Genomic DNA, 17,921 nt, shown 5'->3' with positions numbered 1-17,921 from the left:
AACAACAACTTCTCGTCTATCTCCGGTCCTGTAAAGCGCCATCGCGACCTCTCGCAATACGTAGTCATGTCAAAGTTACGTATGCGAAAACTACGCCCCAGTGTTTACAAGTGTGGAGAAAGAGGACCGTTCCGACTTGTTGTATGTCGAATGATACTTATTAATGTCTTTGTGTCAGTTTATTGTTTAAAATTGTCAGCAAATGTGCGTTTCATATATGTAACACGTGACTTTTCGACGTCATAACGCAATTACGTGAGGTCGCGCTGCCGCGTCACAGGGCCGGAGATAGGCGAGAAGTTGTGGTTTAAAAGTGCAAATTTTTTGTTTTTCTTGTCAAAAATGACAATCGTTACGCTAGATAAGACCCTTATGCCTCGTTTGGGATCGTTTAGAGTCCTTTGAAAATGCAATTTTAAACTACATTAAAACTGTTACGTGTTGGGGTCCATAAAGTCCATTAAAATGAGAAAAATCCTGGAATGTTTTCCTCAAAAAACATAATTTCTTCTCGACTGAACAAAGAAAGACATCACCATTTTGGATGACATGATGGTGAGTAAATTATCTGGATTTTTTTAAGGATATTGACTTTAATTTGTATCTATACAGTTTCCTTGGAACAAAATATATTGGTCAAATTGACCCGCGAACATTAAAATCGTAATAAAATCATTATTTGTGTTAAAAAAAATATTTCAAAACACATCAGTATATCCTAACTTTGCATGCATGTTCGTGGCCCTAAATGAGAAAGTGACAAAATGTCTGGAAGAAAAAGATAACTTGAGTAGTATTTCATATACATTGTAAATAGAAATGATAGCTCACTTTTACCATCTGTGTCTGTAAAAGTCTTTTCAGTACTGTAAAAGGGTGAGGAGAAGCATTTTTACCCACGTTTAGGATAGTAAAACTCCAATATAGCAACAAACACTGAAAACATATATTTTATTTGGGTCTGTACAGTTGCTTTGAAACAAAAAAATGTGGGTCAAATTGACCCGCGAACATCAAAATCGTTACAAAATTAGTTGGGTACACTTCAAAACATATCAGCTTCCCCAAACTTTGCAAGCATGTTCATGTCCATAAATGAGAAAAAGTCACAAAATTTCAAGAGCAAAAGGTTAACTCTTTTTTTCCGACAGCTTAAATATCAAAACGGGTGAAATTGACCCAGAACATAATATATGAATAAGTATGTTCATGTCTTCATGTTTCTGCATTTGTAGGTGTATTCTGGCTGTAGCTGTGTGGCAGGAAATGTGTCATGGGATGAGGTGGGCTTTGCTGAAGAAGGAAAGTGTGTTTCGTCCTGCAATCACATGCCAGCCTTCCTCAGCTTCCTCTTTGTCGTCATCTTCTTCACCTTCCTCTGCAGTATCCCTGCACTTACTGCCACACTGAGGTACAACGCACACACTCGCTTTATCTGTTCAATCTGTTTGTGTATTATGTGCACTGTAAGGTAATTTTCTGTATGTAGTTGAGTTGTGTATAGGATGAGTTGTAGGAATACAGATCTCTGTAATATTGCGCATGCACGTACGCATAACAAAAAGTACCACACTTCAGCCTTTAAGGCTTACACACGAGGTTTCTGAAAAATTCATTTCATTCTAACCCCGTTCTCTGTTTTACCCTGTAGGTGTGTTCCTGACAGTCAAAGATCATTTGGACTTGGCATCCAGTGGATTGTTGTAAGGACTCTAGGTGGGATCCCGGGCCCTATAGCATTTGGGTCAATGATCGACATCTCCTGCCTCCTGTGGGAGGAGAAGTGTGGGGAATACGGCTCTTGCTATTTATACCACAACTCATCCATGAGTCAGTACTCACTCATCGCTGGCATTATATACAAGGTAGATAAAAACAAAAATGTGATATCACAATGAGGCCAATACTTTATCAAATAATTTTCATAAAGTTATTGGATTGTGTAAAGTTTTGTTTTTCTGTGTATGTGATGTAGGTTTTAGGCTCCCTGTTCTTTCTGCTGGCCGCTGTTCTGTATAAGCCTCCCCCTGAATCTCCTCAAACCAGCTGCGAGAGCACAGACACGAGCGGGCAAGACAGAGACCTGCCAATCAAACACGTTCCCGCCGAGATCATCACCAACCCACACGCACAGTTATGACCACAGATACACAGCCAATACACTGCGGTTGTGTCATACGCACCAATGCTCTCATAGATCTCCTCACCAGCCTGAACTCCCCTTCGACCTGATTTCATTCTAGATAGGAACGTTTGTTACGACTAAAGAGGCCATCATATCCTTCACGTTCATATACATGTTCAGCATACCAGAGCATATGAGTTATGTAAACAAAACATTACAGAGACAAACATAATCTTATTGTGAAAATGCATCATTTGTGAGTTTAATCTGAGATCATTTTTATTGAAATAATCAAAATGGAAAATGCCAGCATATGACTTTAAATAAGCCATATACAGAAAAGAGCACTTAATATATAAAACTCAATTTCCACAGTACAACAGAACGAAATTGTGCCTTAAGAGTTTAGCATCAATCGGCGCAATTACAATTTACAGATTAAATTTCACACATCTTCATTGTTAATTATGTTTAACGTTCATCTCTTTAAATTGCACTTTACTGATGGAAACAAACTTTTCAGCCATGTACAGTAATGAAATATGTGCCAAGTTTTGTACTCCGTTTCATACATTACACCAATTCTGATTCACATTCTGCCACCATTAAAGTTGCATAATTGTTGTATTTAAATTGATTTGACCACATTTGTGATCCAGTCTGTCTGGTACAGTCATTTATTTACTATACTGTTTTCTACATAAAATCATACTGCATATGCCAAGAACATTCTGAAAAAATATAACCTTGATATCTTTAATATTGATTAAGTTCATGTCAAACATTGATATCAAACTTTGATGCTCCAAATCTCATAATAAGATGAGACTTTAGCGTGGATTTCAAAGGCAGGGTCACATGTTATCACAAAAATGTGCCAAAATACACCTCACGACAGAGATGCTTCTTAATGTCTGATCACAGAGATGTAAATGAGAGATTAAGATGGAGCCGTTTTTCAAAAAGCCCTTTAAACACTGCCTCCGTCAAAAATGAGATAATGATAGTTACCGAATGCACGTATTATACGTTCATTGATTCATTTAGCTTAAAATCCATTTAATCCTGGCCTCAGGCCATTCAGAAATAGAGACTGATAACAGAAAACATTTCAGACGTACTGAGAAGGTTTTGCATCTGAGCTCCATAAAAAGAAACTTGTACTGTATTTACTGTCCATGATGGGACCTTCATGGAAAGCACTTCACAATCAGATTATACAGAAAAATATCCATTGTGTCTTAATGAGACAAAAAAAATGGTTAAAACATAATTCATCCATGTACAATTAATTAAAATTAAAGAGCACACAACTCTTGACAGTGGTTTGAGCATAGCACCCTGTTTAATTTAACCAATTAAGCTGCTAAAGGCCAAATATATAGAAAGTATAACTAATATCTGCTTCATAATTTGCTTTTATCACAACCTCAGTAATGAAATTTTACAATTGAGGTTTTTATTTATTTAAAAATGAAAATTCTGTCATCATTTGCTCACCCTCATTTTGTTACACACCCACATACAGTTCTTTGTTCTGATGAACACAGAGGAAAATATATTGAGAAATGTTTATAACCAAACCATTCGTGGACCCCATTCACTTCCATAGTAGGAAAAAAGTATACTATGTAAGTAAATGGGGTCCATGAATGGTTTGCTTACAAACATTTCTTAAAATATCTTCCTTTGTGTTCATCAGAACAAAGACATTTATACAGGTTTGTAACAACATGAAAGTGAGTAAATGATGACAAAATTTTCATTTTTGGGTGAATATCCCTTTAATGCATTTGTTCTAATGAATTTATTTATTAGCTGGAACTTATTATTTTGTTACTTTTCCCTAATGTAAAATATATATATATACATGACAAACTATGAATGAAAACAATGCACTCAGAAATGAAATATTTGCACAATTAAATTGAACATGCGACAAGATAACTGTGACATGTCATTGTATTTGTGTGCTGCTGTCATGTGTATTTTTACCCGTAATGGCTGAAAGAAATGACAAATCCTCTTTTAGGTGACTGGATTGTGTGGAGTGAGCCTGTTATTGTCTTTATTGATATTTTTCATGTGAATTGAGATGTCTTGCCACTGTTCTACTCATAACAATGTAATTCGTTTTTTGGTACTTTTTGTTAAGTACTTTTTATGCAAAAGTTTTGATAAAAGTTGTAGCAACAACCTAAATACAAAAAAGAAAGAAAACAAAAATGTCTCTTTATTGCTGACTATATACAAACAATGCACTGTAAAAAAGTTAGTTACCTGGTTGTCTTAAAATTTTGAGATGATAAATAACTTATTTAAACTTTTTGGAGTCAAATCAACTAATATTTTTAGACAACTGGATAACTTACTTCAAGTTGAACCCACAAATCCTTTTTACAGTATGGTGTCTGAAGGTACAGTATGGGTGTAAACCGCTAGTAAAATTGCTTTTGTATTTCATTTTTTTATTTTTGTATAGCAATGTAACATAAACATTGCAGTAAAAGCAAAGAAATGTGAAAATTAGTACAGTAGATAATATCAAAAATGTCACACTTATTTGATAAGTGTCCTTGAATCTTTTATTTTTTCAAGTTAGACGTTTTCAGATCTTTTAATATCTATATTTTTTATTTTTCTCCCTTCTTTTTTCAGGTTGGATTTGACTTTTAGATCCCATTACACTGTTTATCATTAATTTGTACCACTAGATGGTGATGCAGTTCTGTTCAAATCAGATCATTCTGGATGTTGTATAATAACATAAAGTTTATGTAAATATATAGTACATTTATACAATATAACCAGACACACTTTGCATGTTTGTTATGGAGTAATTGTACATTATCTTTCTAAAAGAAATGAAAGGGAAAATATGTGCTCATGACTATGCAGGACTGCGAAAATAAAGAATATTTCTGCCTCACAGAGACACTGGAGTTGACACATGGTGCACCTAAAAAACAAATAATGATCGTCATTCAGATCAGAAATGGGTTTAAGTTAAAAAAAGATTTAGATTAGAAGAATCTCTGCAATTTTAGCAAAAAGAGACACAGATACCTGGCTGCTGCATTACCTCTGTTAACTACAATTGTTTTGCATCATTGCTACAGACAGACGCTTTATGAATTTCAATCCATTATTTTAATAAAAGTCGATTTAACACTCATCATTAATGATAAGGTCACATATACACCATGTCTGGCAATTAATATTTCCCTAGGGGTTGTACAATGTTTGTTTTCGATACATTTGTGTGTGTGCGCATGCATTATTTGAATATAGGATTGCATCTGTAATTGGATGTTGTGCTCTTATTACAGACAATCCACTTTATGAAGATGTGCATTGAAGTAATATTTTGAGGGTGTCTGGGTTTGTTAATTCCCTCTGCCTACCACCGTACTGTATAATAATTAGACTCTTGGGACCTTGAATCAATATGAATATCTCAGGATTATTTAAGCAAATATATATACACAATCACCTAAAGGAGTATTAGGAACACCATACTAATACTGTTTTTGTCCCCCTTTCACCTTCAGAACTGCCTTAATTCTACATGGCATTGATTTAACAAGGTGCTAAAAGCATTTTTTAGAAATGTTGGCCCATATTGATAGGATATCATCTTGCAGTTGATGGAGATTTGTGGGATGCACATCCATGGCACGAAGGTCCCGTTCCACCACATCCCAAAGATGCTCTATTGGGTTGAGATCTGGGGACTGTGGGGGCCATTTTAATACAGTGAACTCATTGACATGTTCAAGAAACCAAATGATTTGAGCTTTGTGACATGGTGGATTATCCTGCTGGAAGTAGCCATCAGAGGATGGTAACATGGTGGTCATAAAGGGATGGACATGGTCAGAAACAATGCTCAGGTAGGCCGTGGCATTTAAACAATGCCCAATTGGCACTAAGGGGTCTAAAGTGTGCCAAAAAACCATCCCCCACACCATTACACCAGCAGCCTGCACAGTGGTAACAAGGCATAATGGATCCATGTTCTCATTCTGTTAACGCCAAATTCTGACTCTACCATCTGAATGTCTCAACAGAAATTGACCAGGCCAAGCTTTTCAATTGAAACAGACCAAGCAACATTTTTCCAGTCTTCAACTGTCAAATTTTTGTGAGCTTGTGCAAATTGTAGCCTCTTTTTCCTATTTGTAGTGGAGATGAGTGGTACCCGGTGGGGTCATCTGCTGCCCATCCGCCTCAAGGTTGTGTGTTGTGGCTTCACAAATGCTTTGCTGCATACTTTGATTGTAACGAGTGGTTATTTCAGTCAAAGTTGCTTGAATCCACTTGAATCAGTCGGTCCATTATCCTCCGACCTCTAGCATCAACAAGGCATTTTTGTCCACAGGACTGCCACATACTAAATGTTTTTCACTTTTCACACCATTCTTTGTAAACCCTAGAAATGGTTGTGCGTGAAAATCCCAGTAACTGAGCAGATTGTGAAATACTCAGACCGGCCCGTCTGGCACCAACAACCATGCCACGCTCAAAATGCTTAAATCACCTTTCTTTCCCATTCTGACATTCAGTTTGGAGTTCAGGAGATTGTCTTGACCAGGACCACACCCCTAAATGCATTGAAGCAACTGCCATGGTATTGGTTGACTAGATAATTGCATTTATGAGAAATTGAACAGGTGTTCCTAATAATCCTTTAGGTGAGTGTATATGTCTTATTAAAAAAATGCTGCCTGAAGTTTAATTTAATTTAACTTTTAAGTTAATCAATTTAAACTTGTTTTTATAAGTTAGAGGAACACAAAAATCTATGCTGATATGATATCATTTTTTTAAAGTGCTAGAGGTGTACAAAACGTTCTTGTATGTTTAAAATGTCCTGATACTATTCTGCATTTGGTCCTTTTTCAAATCAGTGTCAGATATTCGTGCAGGCCGGACCGAACTCGCCACAGACAGAAAGATATTGAAATCAAATCCAACCATTTCTTATGGTCAACAACAAAACATGTTTTGTTAATGGTATTAGAGATCTATGGTGGTTGTGAAGCCGGCTGTAAAGGTCAACTCGTTCATGTCAATCTCACACACAACAGCCGCTCCATATGTCAATGTGTGATCAAGATTAGAGAGCGTCAAGAAGACAACCAATTCCCCTCTGAACACAGCACACACATTTTCACACCTTCTTTATCATGATCAAATAACCTGAGCCAAAAGATGAAGATAAACACATGCAGACCAGTTTACCATGGTGCCTGTAGAGCAGTGGTTCTCAAACAACCCCCCATAGGGCATCCCTTCATAAAACAATCTCAAACTTAGAATTTGAATTGAAGAAAATATATTAAATGATACAATGCAGTGTTTATTTGTCTAAGGTTTATTATTACACAGAATTTATGATAAATTAATGTTTGTTATAAAATGTATTAAAAAAAAAACGTATGTCCCCAGTTTAAGAACCACTGCAATATTTTGATATCTGTGAAACAGCATTGCTGACAGACATAATCCTAACCTTATCCCTAATCTTAAACTACTAAAAAATCTGAGGGGATCATTGAGGGGGAAAAATTTTATCAAACCCTGATCCTTAAGCATGATTTAATTTGATGATGAAGATGTTGAATTAAGATCCCGTCCTATAGGAGAAATCACAATAAACAAGTTTACTTTGAGTAAGATTAGTTTAAAGGGCTCAGGGCATGAAAATCTGGCTTTTTCCATGTTTCAGTGCTATAATTGGGTCCCCAGTGCTTCTTTCATCCCAGAAAATGTGAAAAGGGACAACCCTGTCACTTAGTTTTGGTAAACCATTCTCTGCAAGCACGTGAAAAATTAGGTCATTGAAATTTGGCTCCCCTTGTGATGTCAGAAGGATCTCTCATTATAACTAGATGGTAAAGTTTGAAGACAAACTTTATGTTGGCTTGAGAAAGCATAGCCTGAACGTTTAAAACGGTTTGACATAAGTTTAGTTTAGTAGGCTATCTGGCTGTTAGTATGTTTAAGTATGAAGGTAGCATGATTTACCATGAAGCTAGCATGATGTTAGCATGATTAGCATGAAGCTAGCATGATGCTAGCATGATTAGCATGAAGCTAGCTTGTTGCTAGCATGATTAGCATGAAGCTAGCATGATGCTAGCATGATTAGCATGAAGTTAGCATGATTAGCATGAAGCTAGCATGATGCTAGCATGATTAGCATGAAGCTAGCATGATGTTATCATGATTAGCATGAAGTTAGCATGATGCTAGCATGATTTGCATGAAGCTAGCATGAAGCTAGCATGATTAGCATGAAGCTAGCATGATGCTAGCATGATTAGCATGAAGCTAGCTTGATGTTAGCATGATTAGCATGAAGCTAGCATGCTGCTAGCATGATTAGCATGAAGCTAGCATGATGCTAGCATGATTAGCATGAAGCTAGCATGATGCTAGCATGATTAACATGAAGCTAGCATGATGCTAGCATGATTAGCATGAAGCTAGCATGATGCTAGCATGATTAGCATGAAGCTAGCATGATGTTAGCATGATTAGCATGAAGCTAGCATGAAGTTAGCATGATTAGCATGAAGCTAGCATGAAGTTAGCATGATTAGCAGGAAGCTGGCATGATGTTAGCATGATTAGCATGAAGCTATTATGAAGCTAGCATGATTAGCAGGAAGCTAGCATGATGTTAGCATGATTAGCATGAAGCTAGCATGATTAGCAGGAAGCTAGCATGAAGCTAACATTTATTGCGTTGCTAGGGTACTAAGTTTGGTTGCTAGGGAGAAAATTGGCATCCCATAATGATCACCCTTCAAGCCACAAGTAAAACGGTCCAACCCCCGTGTCTCTACAATGTTCTGATGCGGAGATATAAGGCTTTGTTTATTCCGTTACTAGGGTACTAAGTTTGGTTGCTAGGGAGAAAATTGGCATCCCATAATGATCACACTTCAAGCCACAAGTAAAACGGTCCAACCCCCGTGTCTCTACAATGTTCTGATGCAGCGATATGAGGCTTTGTTATTCCGTTGCTAGGGTACTAAGTTTGGTTGCTAGGGAGAAAATTGGCATCCCATAATGATCACACTTCAAGCCACAAGTAAAACGGTCCAACCCCTGTGTCTCTACGATGTTCAGATCCAGAGATATAAGGCTTTGTTTATTATGTTGCTAGGGTCTTCATATTTTGTTGCTAGGGGCGTGGCTTAATACCTCAATAAGAATCCTAAGAGACTGATTGGATGCCTGAGTAAAATGAGCCCACCCCTATGTCTCTATGACACTCTGGTGCAAAGATATCCATCTGGGCTTTTTATAATGGTAGTCTATGGGAGATGTTGCTAGGGTACCCAAAATTGTTGCTAGGGGCGTGGCTTAATAGCTCTGGGGTGATCCTAAGAGACTGATTGGATGCTTGAGTAAAATGAGCCCACCCCCATGTCTCTAAGACACTCTAAAGTGAAGATATACCATCTGGGACGCTTTTATTCCCTTTTATGGGCATGTTTCCTGCCCCATTATAAGTCAATGGGAAATTTTGGGGGCCTCTTACACCCCAGCAGTACAGCTTACACCCCATTGTGAGGTATGCTCTTACACAGCCTGTCAGCCTCCTTAAATGGGGTAAGCCAAAAGTTTCTACAAGTTTCTCACTCGCAGCTATGACCCGTCAAAGTTTGTCTCAATGTTAAGTCAATGGAAATTTTGGGGTGTTTCAGCGCCCCGTTTAGGAATTCGGAAGGTCCCATCAGTTAGAAAAGATATAGCAACTCGAGTCAGATCAGACCGAAGGTCTGTCCAAAGTTTGATGGCTGTAGCTTGAAAGCTCTAGGACGAGTTAGAGTTAGAAATTTTAGTCTCGGAAAAAGAATAATAATAACTAGATATTAAAGTTTGAGGACAAACTTTATGTTGGCTTGAAAAAGCGTAGCCTGAACATTTAAAATGGTTTGACAGAAGTTTATTTTAGTAGGCTATCTGGCTGTTAACATGATTAGCATGAAGTTAGCATGATTAGCATGAAGCTAGCATGATTAGCATGAAGCTAGCATGATGTTAGCATGATCAGTATGAAGCTAGCATGAAGCTAACATGAAGCTAACATGATTAGCATGAAGCTAGCATGATGCTAGCATGATTAGCATGAAGCTAGCATGAAGCTAACATGATTAGCATGAAGCTAGAATGAAGCTAACATTTATTCCGTTGCTAGGGTACTAAGTTTGGTTGCTAGGGAGAAAATTGGCATCCCATAATGATCAACCTTCAAGCCACAAGTAAAACGGTCCAACCCCCGTGTCTCTATGATGTTCTGAAGCGGAGATATAAGATTTGTTTATTCCGTTGCTAGGGTACTAAGTTTGGTTGCTAGGGAGAAAATTGGCATCCCATAATGATCAACCTTCAAGCCACAAGTAAAACGGTCCAACCCCCATGTCTCTATGATGTTCTGAAGCGGAGATATAAGGCTTTGTTTATTCCATTGCTAGGGTACTAAGTTTGGTTGCTAGGGAGAAAATTGGCATCCCATAATGATCAACCTTCAAGCCACAAGTAAAACGGTCCAACCCCCGTGTCTCTATGATGTTCTGAAGCGGAGATATAAGGCTTTGTTTATTCCGTTGCTAGGGTACTAAGTTTGGTTGCTAGGGAGAAAATTGGCATTCCATAATGATCAACCTTCAAGCCACAAGTAAAACGGTCCAACCCCCGTGTCTCTATGATGTTCTGAAGCGGAGATATAAGGCTTTGTTTATTCCGTTGCTAGGGTACTAAGTTTGGTTGCTAGGGAGAAAAATGGCATCCCATAATGATCACACTTAAAGCCACAAATAAAACGGTCCAACCCCCGTGTCTCTACAATGTTCTGATGCTGAGATATAAGGCTTTGTTTATTCCGTTGCTAGGGTACTAAGTTTGGTTGCTAGGGAGGAAATTGGCATCCCATAATAATCAACCTTCAAGCCACAAGTAAAACGGTCCAACCCCCGTGTCTCTAAGATGTTCTGAAGCGGAGAAATAAGGCTTTGTTTATTCCGTTGCTAGGGTACTAAGTTTGGTTGCTAGGGAGAAAATTTGCATCCCATAATGATCAACCTTCAAGCCACAAGTAAAACGGTCCAACCCCCGTGTCTCTATGATGTTCTGAAGCGGAGATATAAGGCTTTGTTTATTCCGTTGCTAGGGTACTAAGTTTGGTTGCTAGGGAGAAAATGGCATCCCATAATGATCACACTTAAAGCCACAAGTAAAACGGTCCAACCCCCGTGTCTCTACAATGTTCTGATGCTGAGATATAAGGCTTTGTTTATTCCGTTGCTAGGGTACTAAGTTTGGTTGCTAGGGAGAAAAATGGCATCCCATAATGATCACACTTAAAGCCACAAGTAAAACGGTCCAACCCCCGTGTCTCTACAATGTTCTGATGCTGAGATATAAGGCTTTGTTTATTCCGTTGCTAGGGTACTAAGTTTGGTTGCTAGGGAGAAAATTGGCATCCCATAATGATCAACCTTCAAGCCACAAGTAAAACGGTCCAACCCCCGTGTCTCTATGATGTTCTGAAGCGGAGATATAAGGCTTTGTTTATTCCGTTGCTAGGGTACTAAGTTTGGTTGCTAGGGAGAAAATTGGCATCCCATAATGATCAACCTTCAAGCCACAAGTAAAACGGTCCAACCCCCGTGTCTCTATGATGTTCTGAAGCGGAGATATAATGCTTTGTTTATTCCGTTGCTAGGGTACTAAGTTTGGTTGCTAGGGAGAAAAATTGCATCCCATAATGATCACACTTAAAGCCACAAGTAAAACGGTCCAACCCCCGTGTCTCTACAATGTTCTGATGCTGAGATATAAGGCTTTGTTTATTCCGTTGCTAGGGTACTAAGTTTGGTTGCTAGGGAGGAAATTGGCATCCCATAATAATCAACCTTCAAGCCACAAGTAAAACGGTCCAACCCCCGTGTCTCTAAGATGTTCTGAAGCGGAGAAATAAGGCTTTGTTTATTCCGTTGCTAGGGTACTAAGTTTGGTTGCTAGGGAGAAAAATGGCATCCCATAATGATCAACCTTCAAGCCACAAGTAAAACGGTCCAACCCCCGTGTCTCTAAGATGTTCTGAAGCGGAGAAATAAGGCTTTGTTTATTCCGTTGCTAGGGTACTAAGTTTGGTTGCTAGGGAGAAAAATGGCATCCCATAATGATCAACCTTCAAGCCACAAGTAAAACGGTCCAACCCCCGTGTCTCTAAGATGTTCTGAAGCGGAGAAATAAGGCTTTGTTTATTCCGTTGCTAGGGTACTAAGTTTGGTTGCTAGGGAGAAAATGGCATCCCATAATGATCAACCTTCAAGCCACAAGTAAAACGGTCCAACCCCCGTGTCTCTAAGATGTTCTGAAGCGGAGAAATAAGGCTTTGTTTATTCCGTTGCTAGGGTACTAAGTTTGGTTGCTAGGGAGAAAAATGGCATCCCATAATGATCAACCTTCAAGCCACAAGTAAAACGGTCCAACCCCCATGTCTCTACGACACTCTAAAGTGAAGATATTCCATCTGGGACGCTTTATTTCTTTATATGGGCATGTTTCCTGCCCCATTATAAGTCAATGGGAAATTTTGGGGGCCTCTTACACCCCAGGGGTACAGCTTACACCCCATTGTGATGTATGTTCTTACAGAGCCTGTCAGCCTCTTTAAATGTGGTAACCCACAAGTTTCTACAAGTTTCTCACTCGCAGCTATGACTCGTCAAAGTTTGTCTCAATGTTAAGTCAATGGAAATTTTGGGATGTTTGAGCCCCCCGTTTAGGAATTCGGAAGGTCCCATCAGTTAGAAAAGTCATAGCATAAATCTACGGACCAGTCTTAAAAGTTTTGTAAAGTTTTGTGGGTGTAGCTTGAAAGCTCTAGGAGGAGTTACAGTCAGAAAAAGTAGGGATCAGAAGAAGAATAATAATAATAAGACTAGATAGGTACATTTCCTGAAGAAAATGTGAAGTGGTGCTTGCCGTGGCAAATTTCGGGGGACAATATATGATTATACTCCAAGCCAAAAGTAAAACAATTCAACCCACATGTCTCTACGATATTCTGATGCGAAGATATAAGGCTTTGTTTATTCGGTTGCTAGGGTACTGTATTTGGTTGCTAGGGAGAAAATTGGCATCCACTAGTGATTACACTCCGAGTCACGAGTCAAACGGTCAAACCCCCGTGTCTCTACGATGTTCTGATGCGGAGATATAGGGCTTTGTTTACTCTGTTGCTAGGGTACTGTATTTGGTTGCTAGGGAAAAAATTGGCATCCACTAGTGATTACACTCCGAGATACGAGTCAAACGGTCAAACCCCCGTGTCTCTACGATGTTCTGATGCGGAGATATAAGGCTTTGTTTACTCTGTTGCTAGGGTACTGTATTTGGTTGCTAGGGAAAAAAATGGGATCCACTAGTGATTACCCTCCGAGTCACGAGTCAAACGGTCCAAACCCCATGTCTCTACGATGTTCTGATGCGGAGATATAAGGCTTTGTTTTACTCTGTTGCTAGGGTACTGTATTTGGTTGCTAGGGAAAAAAATGGCATCCACTAGTGATTACCCTCCGAGTTATGAGTCAAACGGTCCAACCCCCATGTCTCTACGATGTTCTGATGCGGAGATATAAGGCTTTGTTTACTCTGTTGCTAGGGTACTGTATTTGGTTGCTAGGGGCGTGGTTTGGGAGTGGCCAATGATGAGCCTAGTGATTACACTCCGAGTCACAAGTAAAACGGTCCAACCCCCGTGTTTCTACGATGTTCTGATGCGGAGATATAAGGCTTTGTTTACTCTGTTGCTAGGGTACTGTATTTGGTTGCTAGGGGCGTGGCTTGGGAGTGGCCAATGATGTGCCCAGTGATTACACTCCGAGTCACAAGTAAAACGGTCCAAACCCCGTGTCTCTACGATGTTCTGATGCGGAGATATAAGGCTTTGTTTATTCGGTTGCTAGGGTGCTCAAATTTGGTTGCTAGGGGCGTGGCTTGGGAGTGGCCAATGATGTGCCCAATTGTTACACCCCTAGTCACAAGTAAAACGGTCCAACCCCCGTGTCTCTACGATGTTCTGATGCCGAGATATAACTGTTTGTATTTTATGTTGCTAGGGTGCTCAAAAGTGGTTGCTAGGGGCGTGGCTTAGTAAGTCTGTAAGGATCCTGAGAAACTGATTGGATGCCTGAGTAAAATGAGCCCACCCCCATGTCTCTATGACACTGTGGTGCGAAGATATCCATCTAGGCATTTTATAATGGCAGTCAATGGTATAGGTTGCTAGGGTGCCCAAAATGGTTGCTATGGTAACCTTACACCCCATTGTGGGGTACGTCCTGACAGAGTCTAGCACCCTTTTCAAATTTAGTAACCCACATGTTTCTATGAAATCCTGGCTCGGACCTATGACCCGTCAAAATTTTTGCAATGGTAAGTCTATGGGATTTTGCCCCATTGACTTTTCATTGGGACACTTTTGGGCACCTCTTACACCCCAGGGGTACAACTTACACCCCATTGTGATCTATGTTTTTACAGAGCCTACCACCCTCTTCAAATGTTGTAACCCACATGTTTCTACAAAATCCTCGAGCGGAGCTATGACCCATCAAAGTTGGGCCCAATGTTAAGTCAATGGGATTTTTGGGGTGGTTTTTCGCCCCCCTTTCGGAAATCCTGCACCCGATCCCTTATAAAAGTCATAGCACATCTCTCCTCAATAATCCGGTCGATTTGAGCCCTCTTTCATGGGTCTACAACAAAGCGTGCGGGACGAGTTAATCGCCGAAAAAAGTGTCCGGATGTAAGAATAAAATATAACTAGATATTAAAGTTTGAGGACAAACTTTATGTTGGCTTGAAAAAGCGTAGCCTGAACATTTAAAATGGTTTGACAGAAGTTTATTTTAGTAGGCTATCTGGCTGTTAGCATGATTAGCATGAAGTTAGCATGATTAGCATGAAGCTAGCATGATTAGCATGAAGCTAGCATGATGTTAGCATGATCAGTATGAAGCTAGCATGAAGCTAACATGATTAGCATGAAGCTAACATGAAGCTAACATGATTAGCATGAAGCTAACATGAAGCTAACATGATTAGCATGAAGCTAGCATGAAGCTAACATGATTAGCATGAAGCTAGAATGAAGCTAACATTTATTCCGTTGCTAGGGTACTAAGTTTGGTTGCTAAGGAGAAAATTGGCATCCCATAATGATCAACCTTCAAGCCACAAGTAAAACGGTCCAACCCCCGTGTCTCTATGATGTTCTGAAGCGGAGATATAAGGCTTTGTTTATTCCGTTGCTAGGGTACTAAGTTTGGTTGCTAGGGAGAAAATTGGCATCCCATAATGATCAACCTTCATGCCACAAGTAAAACGGTCCAACCCCCGTGTCTCTATGATGTTCTGAAGCGGAGATATAAGGCTTTGTTTATTCCGTTGCTAGGGTACTAAGTTTGGTTGCTAGGGAGAAAATTGGCATCCCATAATGATCAACCTTCAAGCCACAAGTAAAACGGTCCAACCCCCGTGTCTCTATGATGTTCTGAAGCGGAGATATAAGGCTTTGTTTATTCCGTTGCTAGGGTACTAAGTTTGGTTGCTAGGGAGAAAATTGGCATCCCATAATGATCAACCTTCAAGCCACAAGTAAAACGGTCCAACCCCCGTGTCTCTATGATGTTCTGAAGCGGAGATATAAGGCTTTGTTTATTCCGTTGCTAGGGTACTAAGTTTGGTTGCTAGGGAGAAAAATGGCATCCCATAATGATCACACTTAAAGCCACAAGTAAAACGGTCCAACCCCCGTGTCTCTACAATGTTCTGATGCTGAGATATAAGGCTTTGTTTATTCCGTTGCTAGGGTACTAAGTTTGGTTGCTAGGGAGGAAATTGGCATCCCATAATAATCAACCTTCAAGCCACAAGTAAAACGGTCCAACCCCCGTGTCTCTAAGATGTTCTGAAGCGGAGAAATAAGGCTTTGTTTATTCCGTTGCTAGGGTACTAAGTTTGGTTGCTAGGGAGAAAATTGGCATCCCATAATGATCAACCTTCAAGCCAAAAGTAAAACGGTCCAACCCCCGTGTCTCTATGATGTTCTGAAGCGGAGATATAAGGCTTTGTTTATTCCGTTGCTAGGGTACTAAGTTTGGTTGCTAGGGAGAAAATTGGCATCCCATAATGATCAACCTTCAAGCCACAAGTAAAACGGTCCAACCCCCGTGTCTCTATGATGTTCTGAAGCGGAGATATAAGGCTTTGTTTATTCCGTTGCTAGGGTACTAAGTTTGGTTGCTAGGGAGAAAATTGGCATCCCATAATGATCAACCTTCAAGCCACAAGTAAAACGGTCCAACCCCCGTGTCTCTATGATGTTCTGAAGCGGAGATATAAGGCTTTGTTTATTCCGTTGCTAGGGTACTAAGTTTGGTTGCTAGGGAGAAAATTGGCATCCCATAATGATCAACCTTCAAGCCACAAGTAAAACGGTCCAACCCCCGTGTCTCTATGATGTTCTGAAGCGGAGATATAAGGCTTTGTTTATTCCGTTGCTAGGGTACTAAGTTTGGTTGCTAGGGAGAAAATTGGCATCCCATAATGATCAACCTTCAAGCCACAAGTAAAACGGTCCAACCCCCGTGTCTCTATGATGTTCTGAAGCGGAGATATAAGGCTTTGTTTATTCCGTTGCTAGGGTACTAAGTTTGGTTGCTAGGGAGAAAATTGGCATCCCATAATGATCAACCTTCAAGCCACAAGTAAAACGGTCCAACCCCCGTGTCTCTACAATGTTCTGATGCTGAGATATAAGGCTTTGTTTATTCCGTTGCTAGGGTACTAAGTTTGGTTGCTAGGGAAGAAATTGGCATCCCATAATAATCAACCTTCAAGCCACAAGTAAAACGGTCCAACCCCCGTGTCTCTAAGATGTTCTGAAGCGGAGAAATAAGGCTTTGTTTATTCCGTTGCTAGGGTACTAAGTTTGGTTGCTAGGGAGAAAAATGGCATCCCATAATGATCAACCTTCAAGCCACAAGTAAAACGGTCCAACCCCCGTGTCTCTATGATGTTCTGAAGCGGAGATATAAGGCTTTGTTTATTCCGTTGCTAGGGTACTAAGTTTGGTTGCTAGGCAGAAAATTGGCATCCCATAATGATCAACCTTCAAGCCACAAGTAAAACGGTCCAACCCCTGTGTCTCTATGATGTTCTGAAGCGGAGATATAAGGCTTTGTTTATTCCGTTGCTAGGGTACTAAGTTTGGTTGCTAGGGAGAAAATTGGCATCCCATAATGATCAACCTTCAAGCCACAAGTAAAACGGTCCAACCCCCGTGTCTCTATGATGTTCTGAAGCGGAGATATAAGGCTTTGTTTATTCCGTTGCTAGGGTACTAAGTTTGGTTGCTAGGGAGAAAATTGGCATCCCATAATGATCAACCTTCAAGCCACAAGTAAAACGGTCCAACCCCCGTGTCTCTATGATGTTCTGAAGCGGAGATATAAGGCTTTGTTTATTCCGTTGCTAGGGTACTAAGTTTGGTTGCTAGGGAGAAAATTGGCATCCCATAATGATCAACCTTCAAGCCACAAGTAAAACGGTCCAACCCCCGTGTCTCTATGATGTTCTGAAGCGGAGATATAAGGCTTTGTTTATTCCGTTGCTAGGGTACTAAGTTTGGTTGCTAGGGAGAAAATTGGCATCCCATAATGATCAACCTTCAAGCCACAAGTAAAACGGTCCAACCCCCGTGTCT

General features: G+C 39.9%; 1 protein-coding gene across 4 annotated transcripts in view; it reads left to right on the top strand.

Annotated features, from left to right (window-relative positions):
• The window catches only part of slco4a1 (solute carrier organic anion transporter family, member 4A1), a 68,828-nt gene extending 65,237 nt beyond the window's left edge, over positions 1 to 3,591 (top strand). For all 4 annotated transcript variants that reach the window (XM_065286156.1, XM_065286157.2, XM_065286159.1 and 1 more), the window contains exons 10-12: positions 1,236 to 1,411; positions 1,652 to 1,865; positions 1,976 to 3,591. In XM_065286156.1, the coding sequence (XP_065142228.1) occupies positions 1,236 to 1,411; positions 1,652 to 1,865; positions 1,976 to 2,140 (555 nt within the window). In that variant the 3' untranslated portion in view covers positions 2,141 to 3,591. The remainder of the gene's footprint in view (positions 1 to 1,235; positions 1,412 to 1,651; positions 1,866 to 1,975) is intronic.
• Positions 3,592 to 17,921: the final 14,330 nt, after the last annotated feature.

This window comes from Paramisgurnus dabryanus, chromosome 21 (assembly GCF_030506205.2).
Source record: "Paramisgurnus dabryanus chromosome 21, PD_genome_1.1, whole genome shotgun sequence".
In the NCBI taxonomy this organism is placed as follows: domain Eukaryota; kingdom Metazoa; phylum Chordata; class Actinopteri; order Cypriniformes; family Cobitidae; genus Paramisgurnus; species Paramisgurnus dabryanus.
Note: the sequence above shows the minus strand (reverse complement) of the source record. Positions and strands in the feature narration are given on the sequence as shown.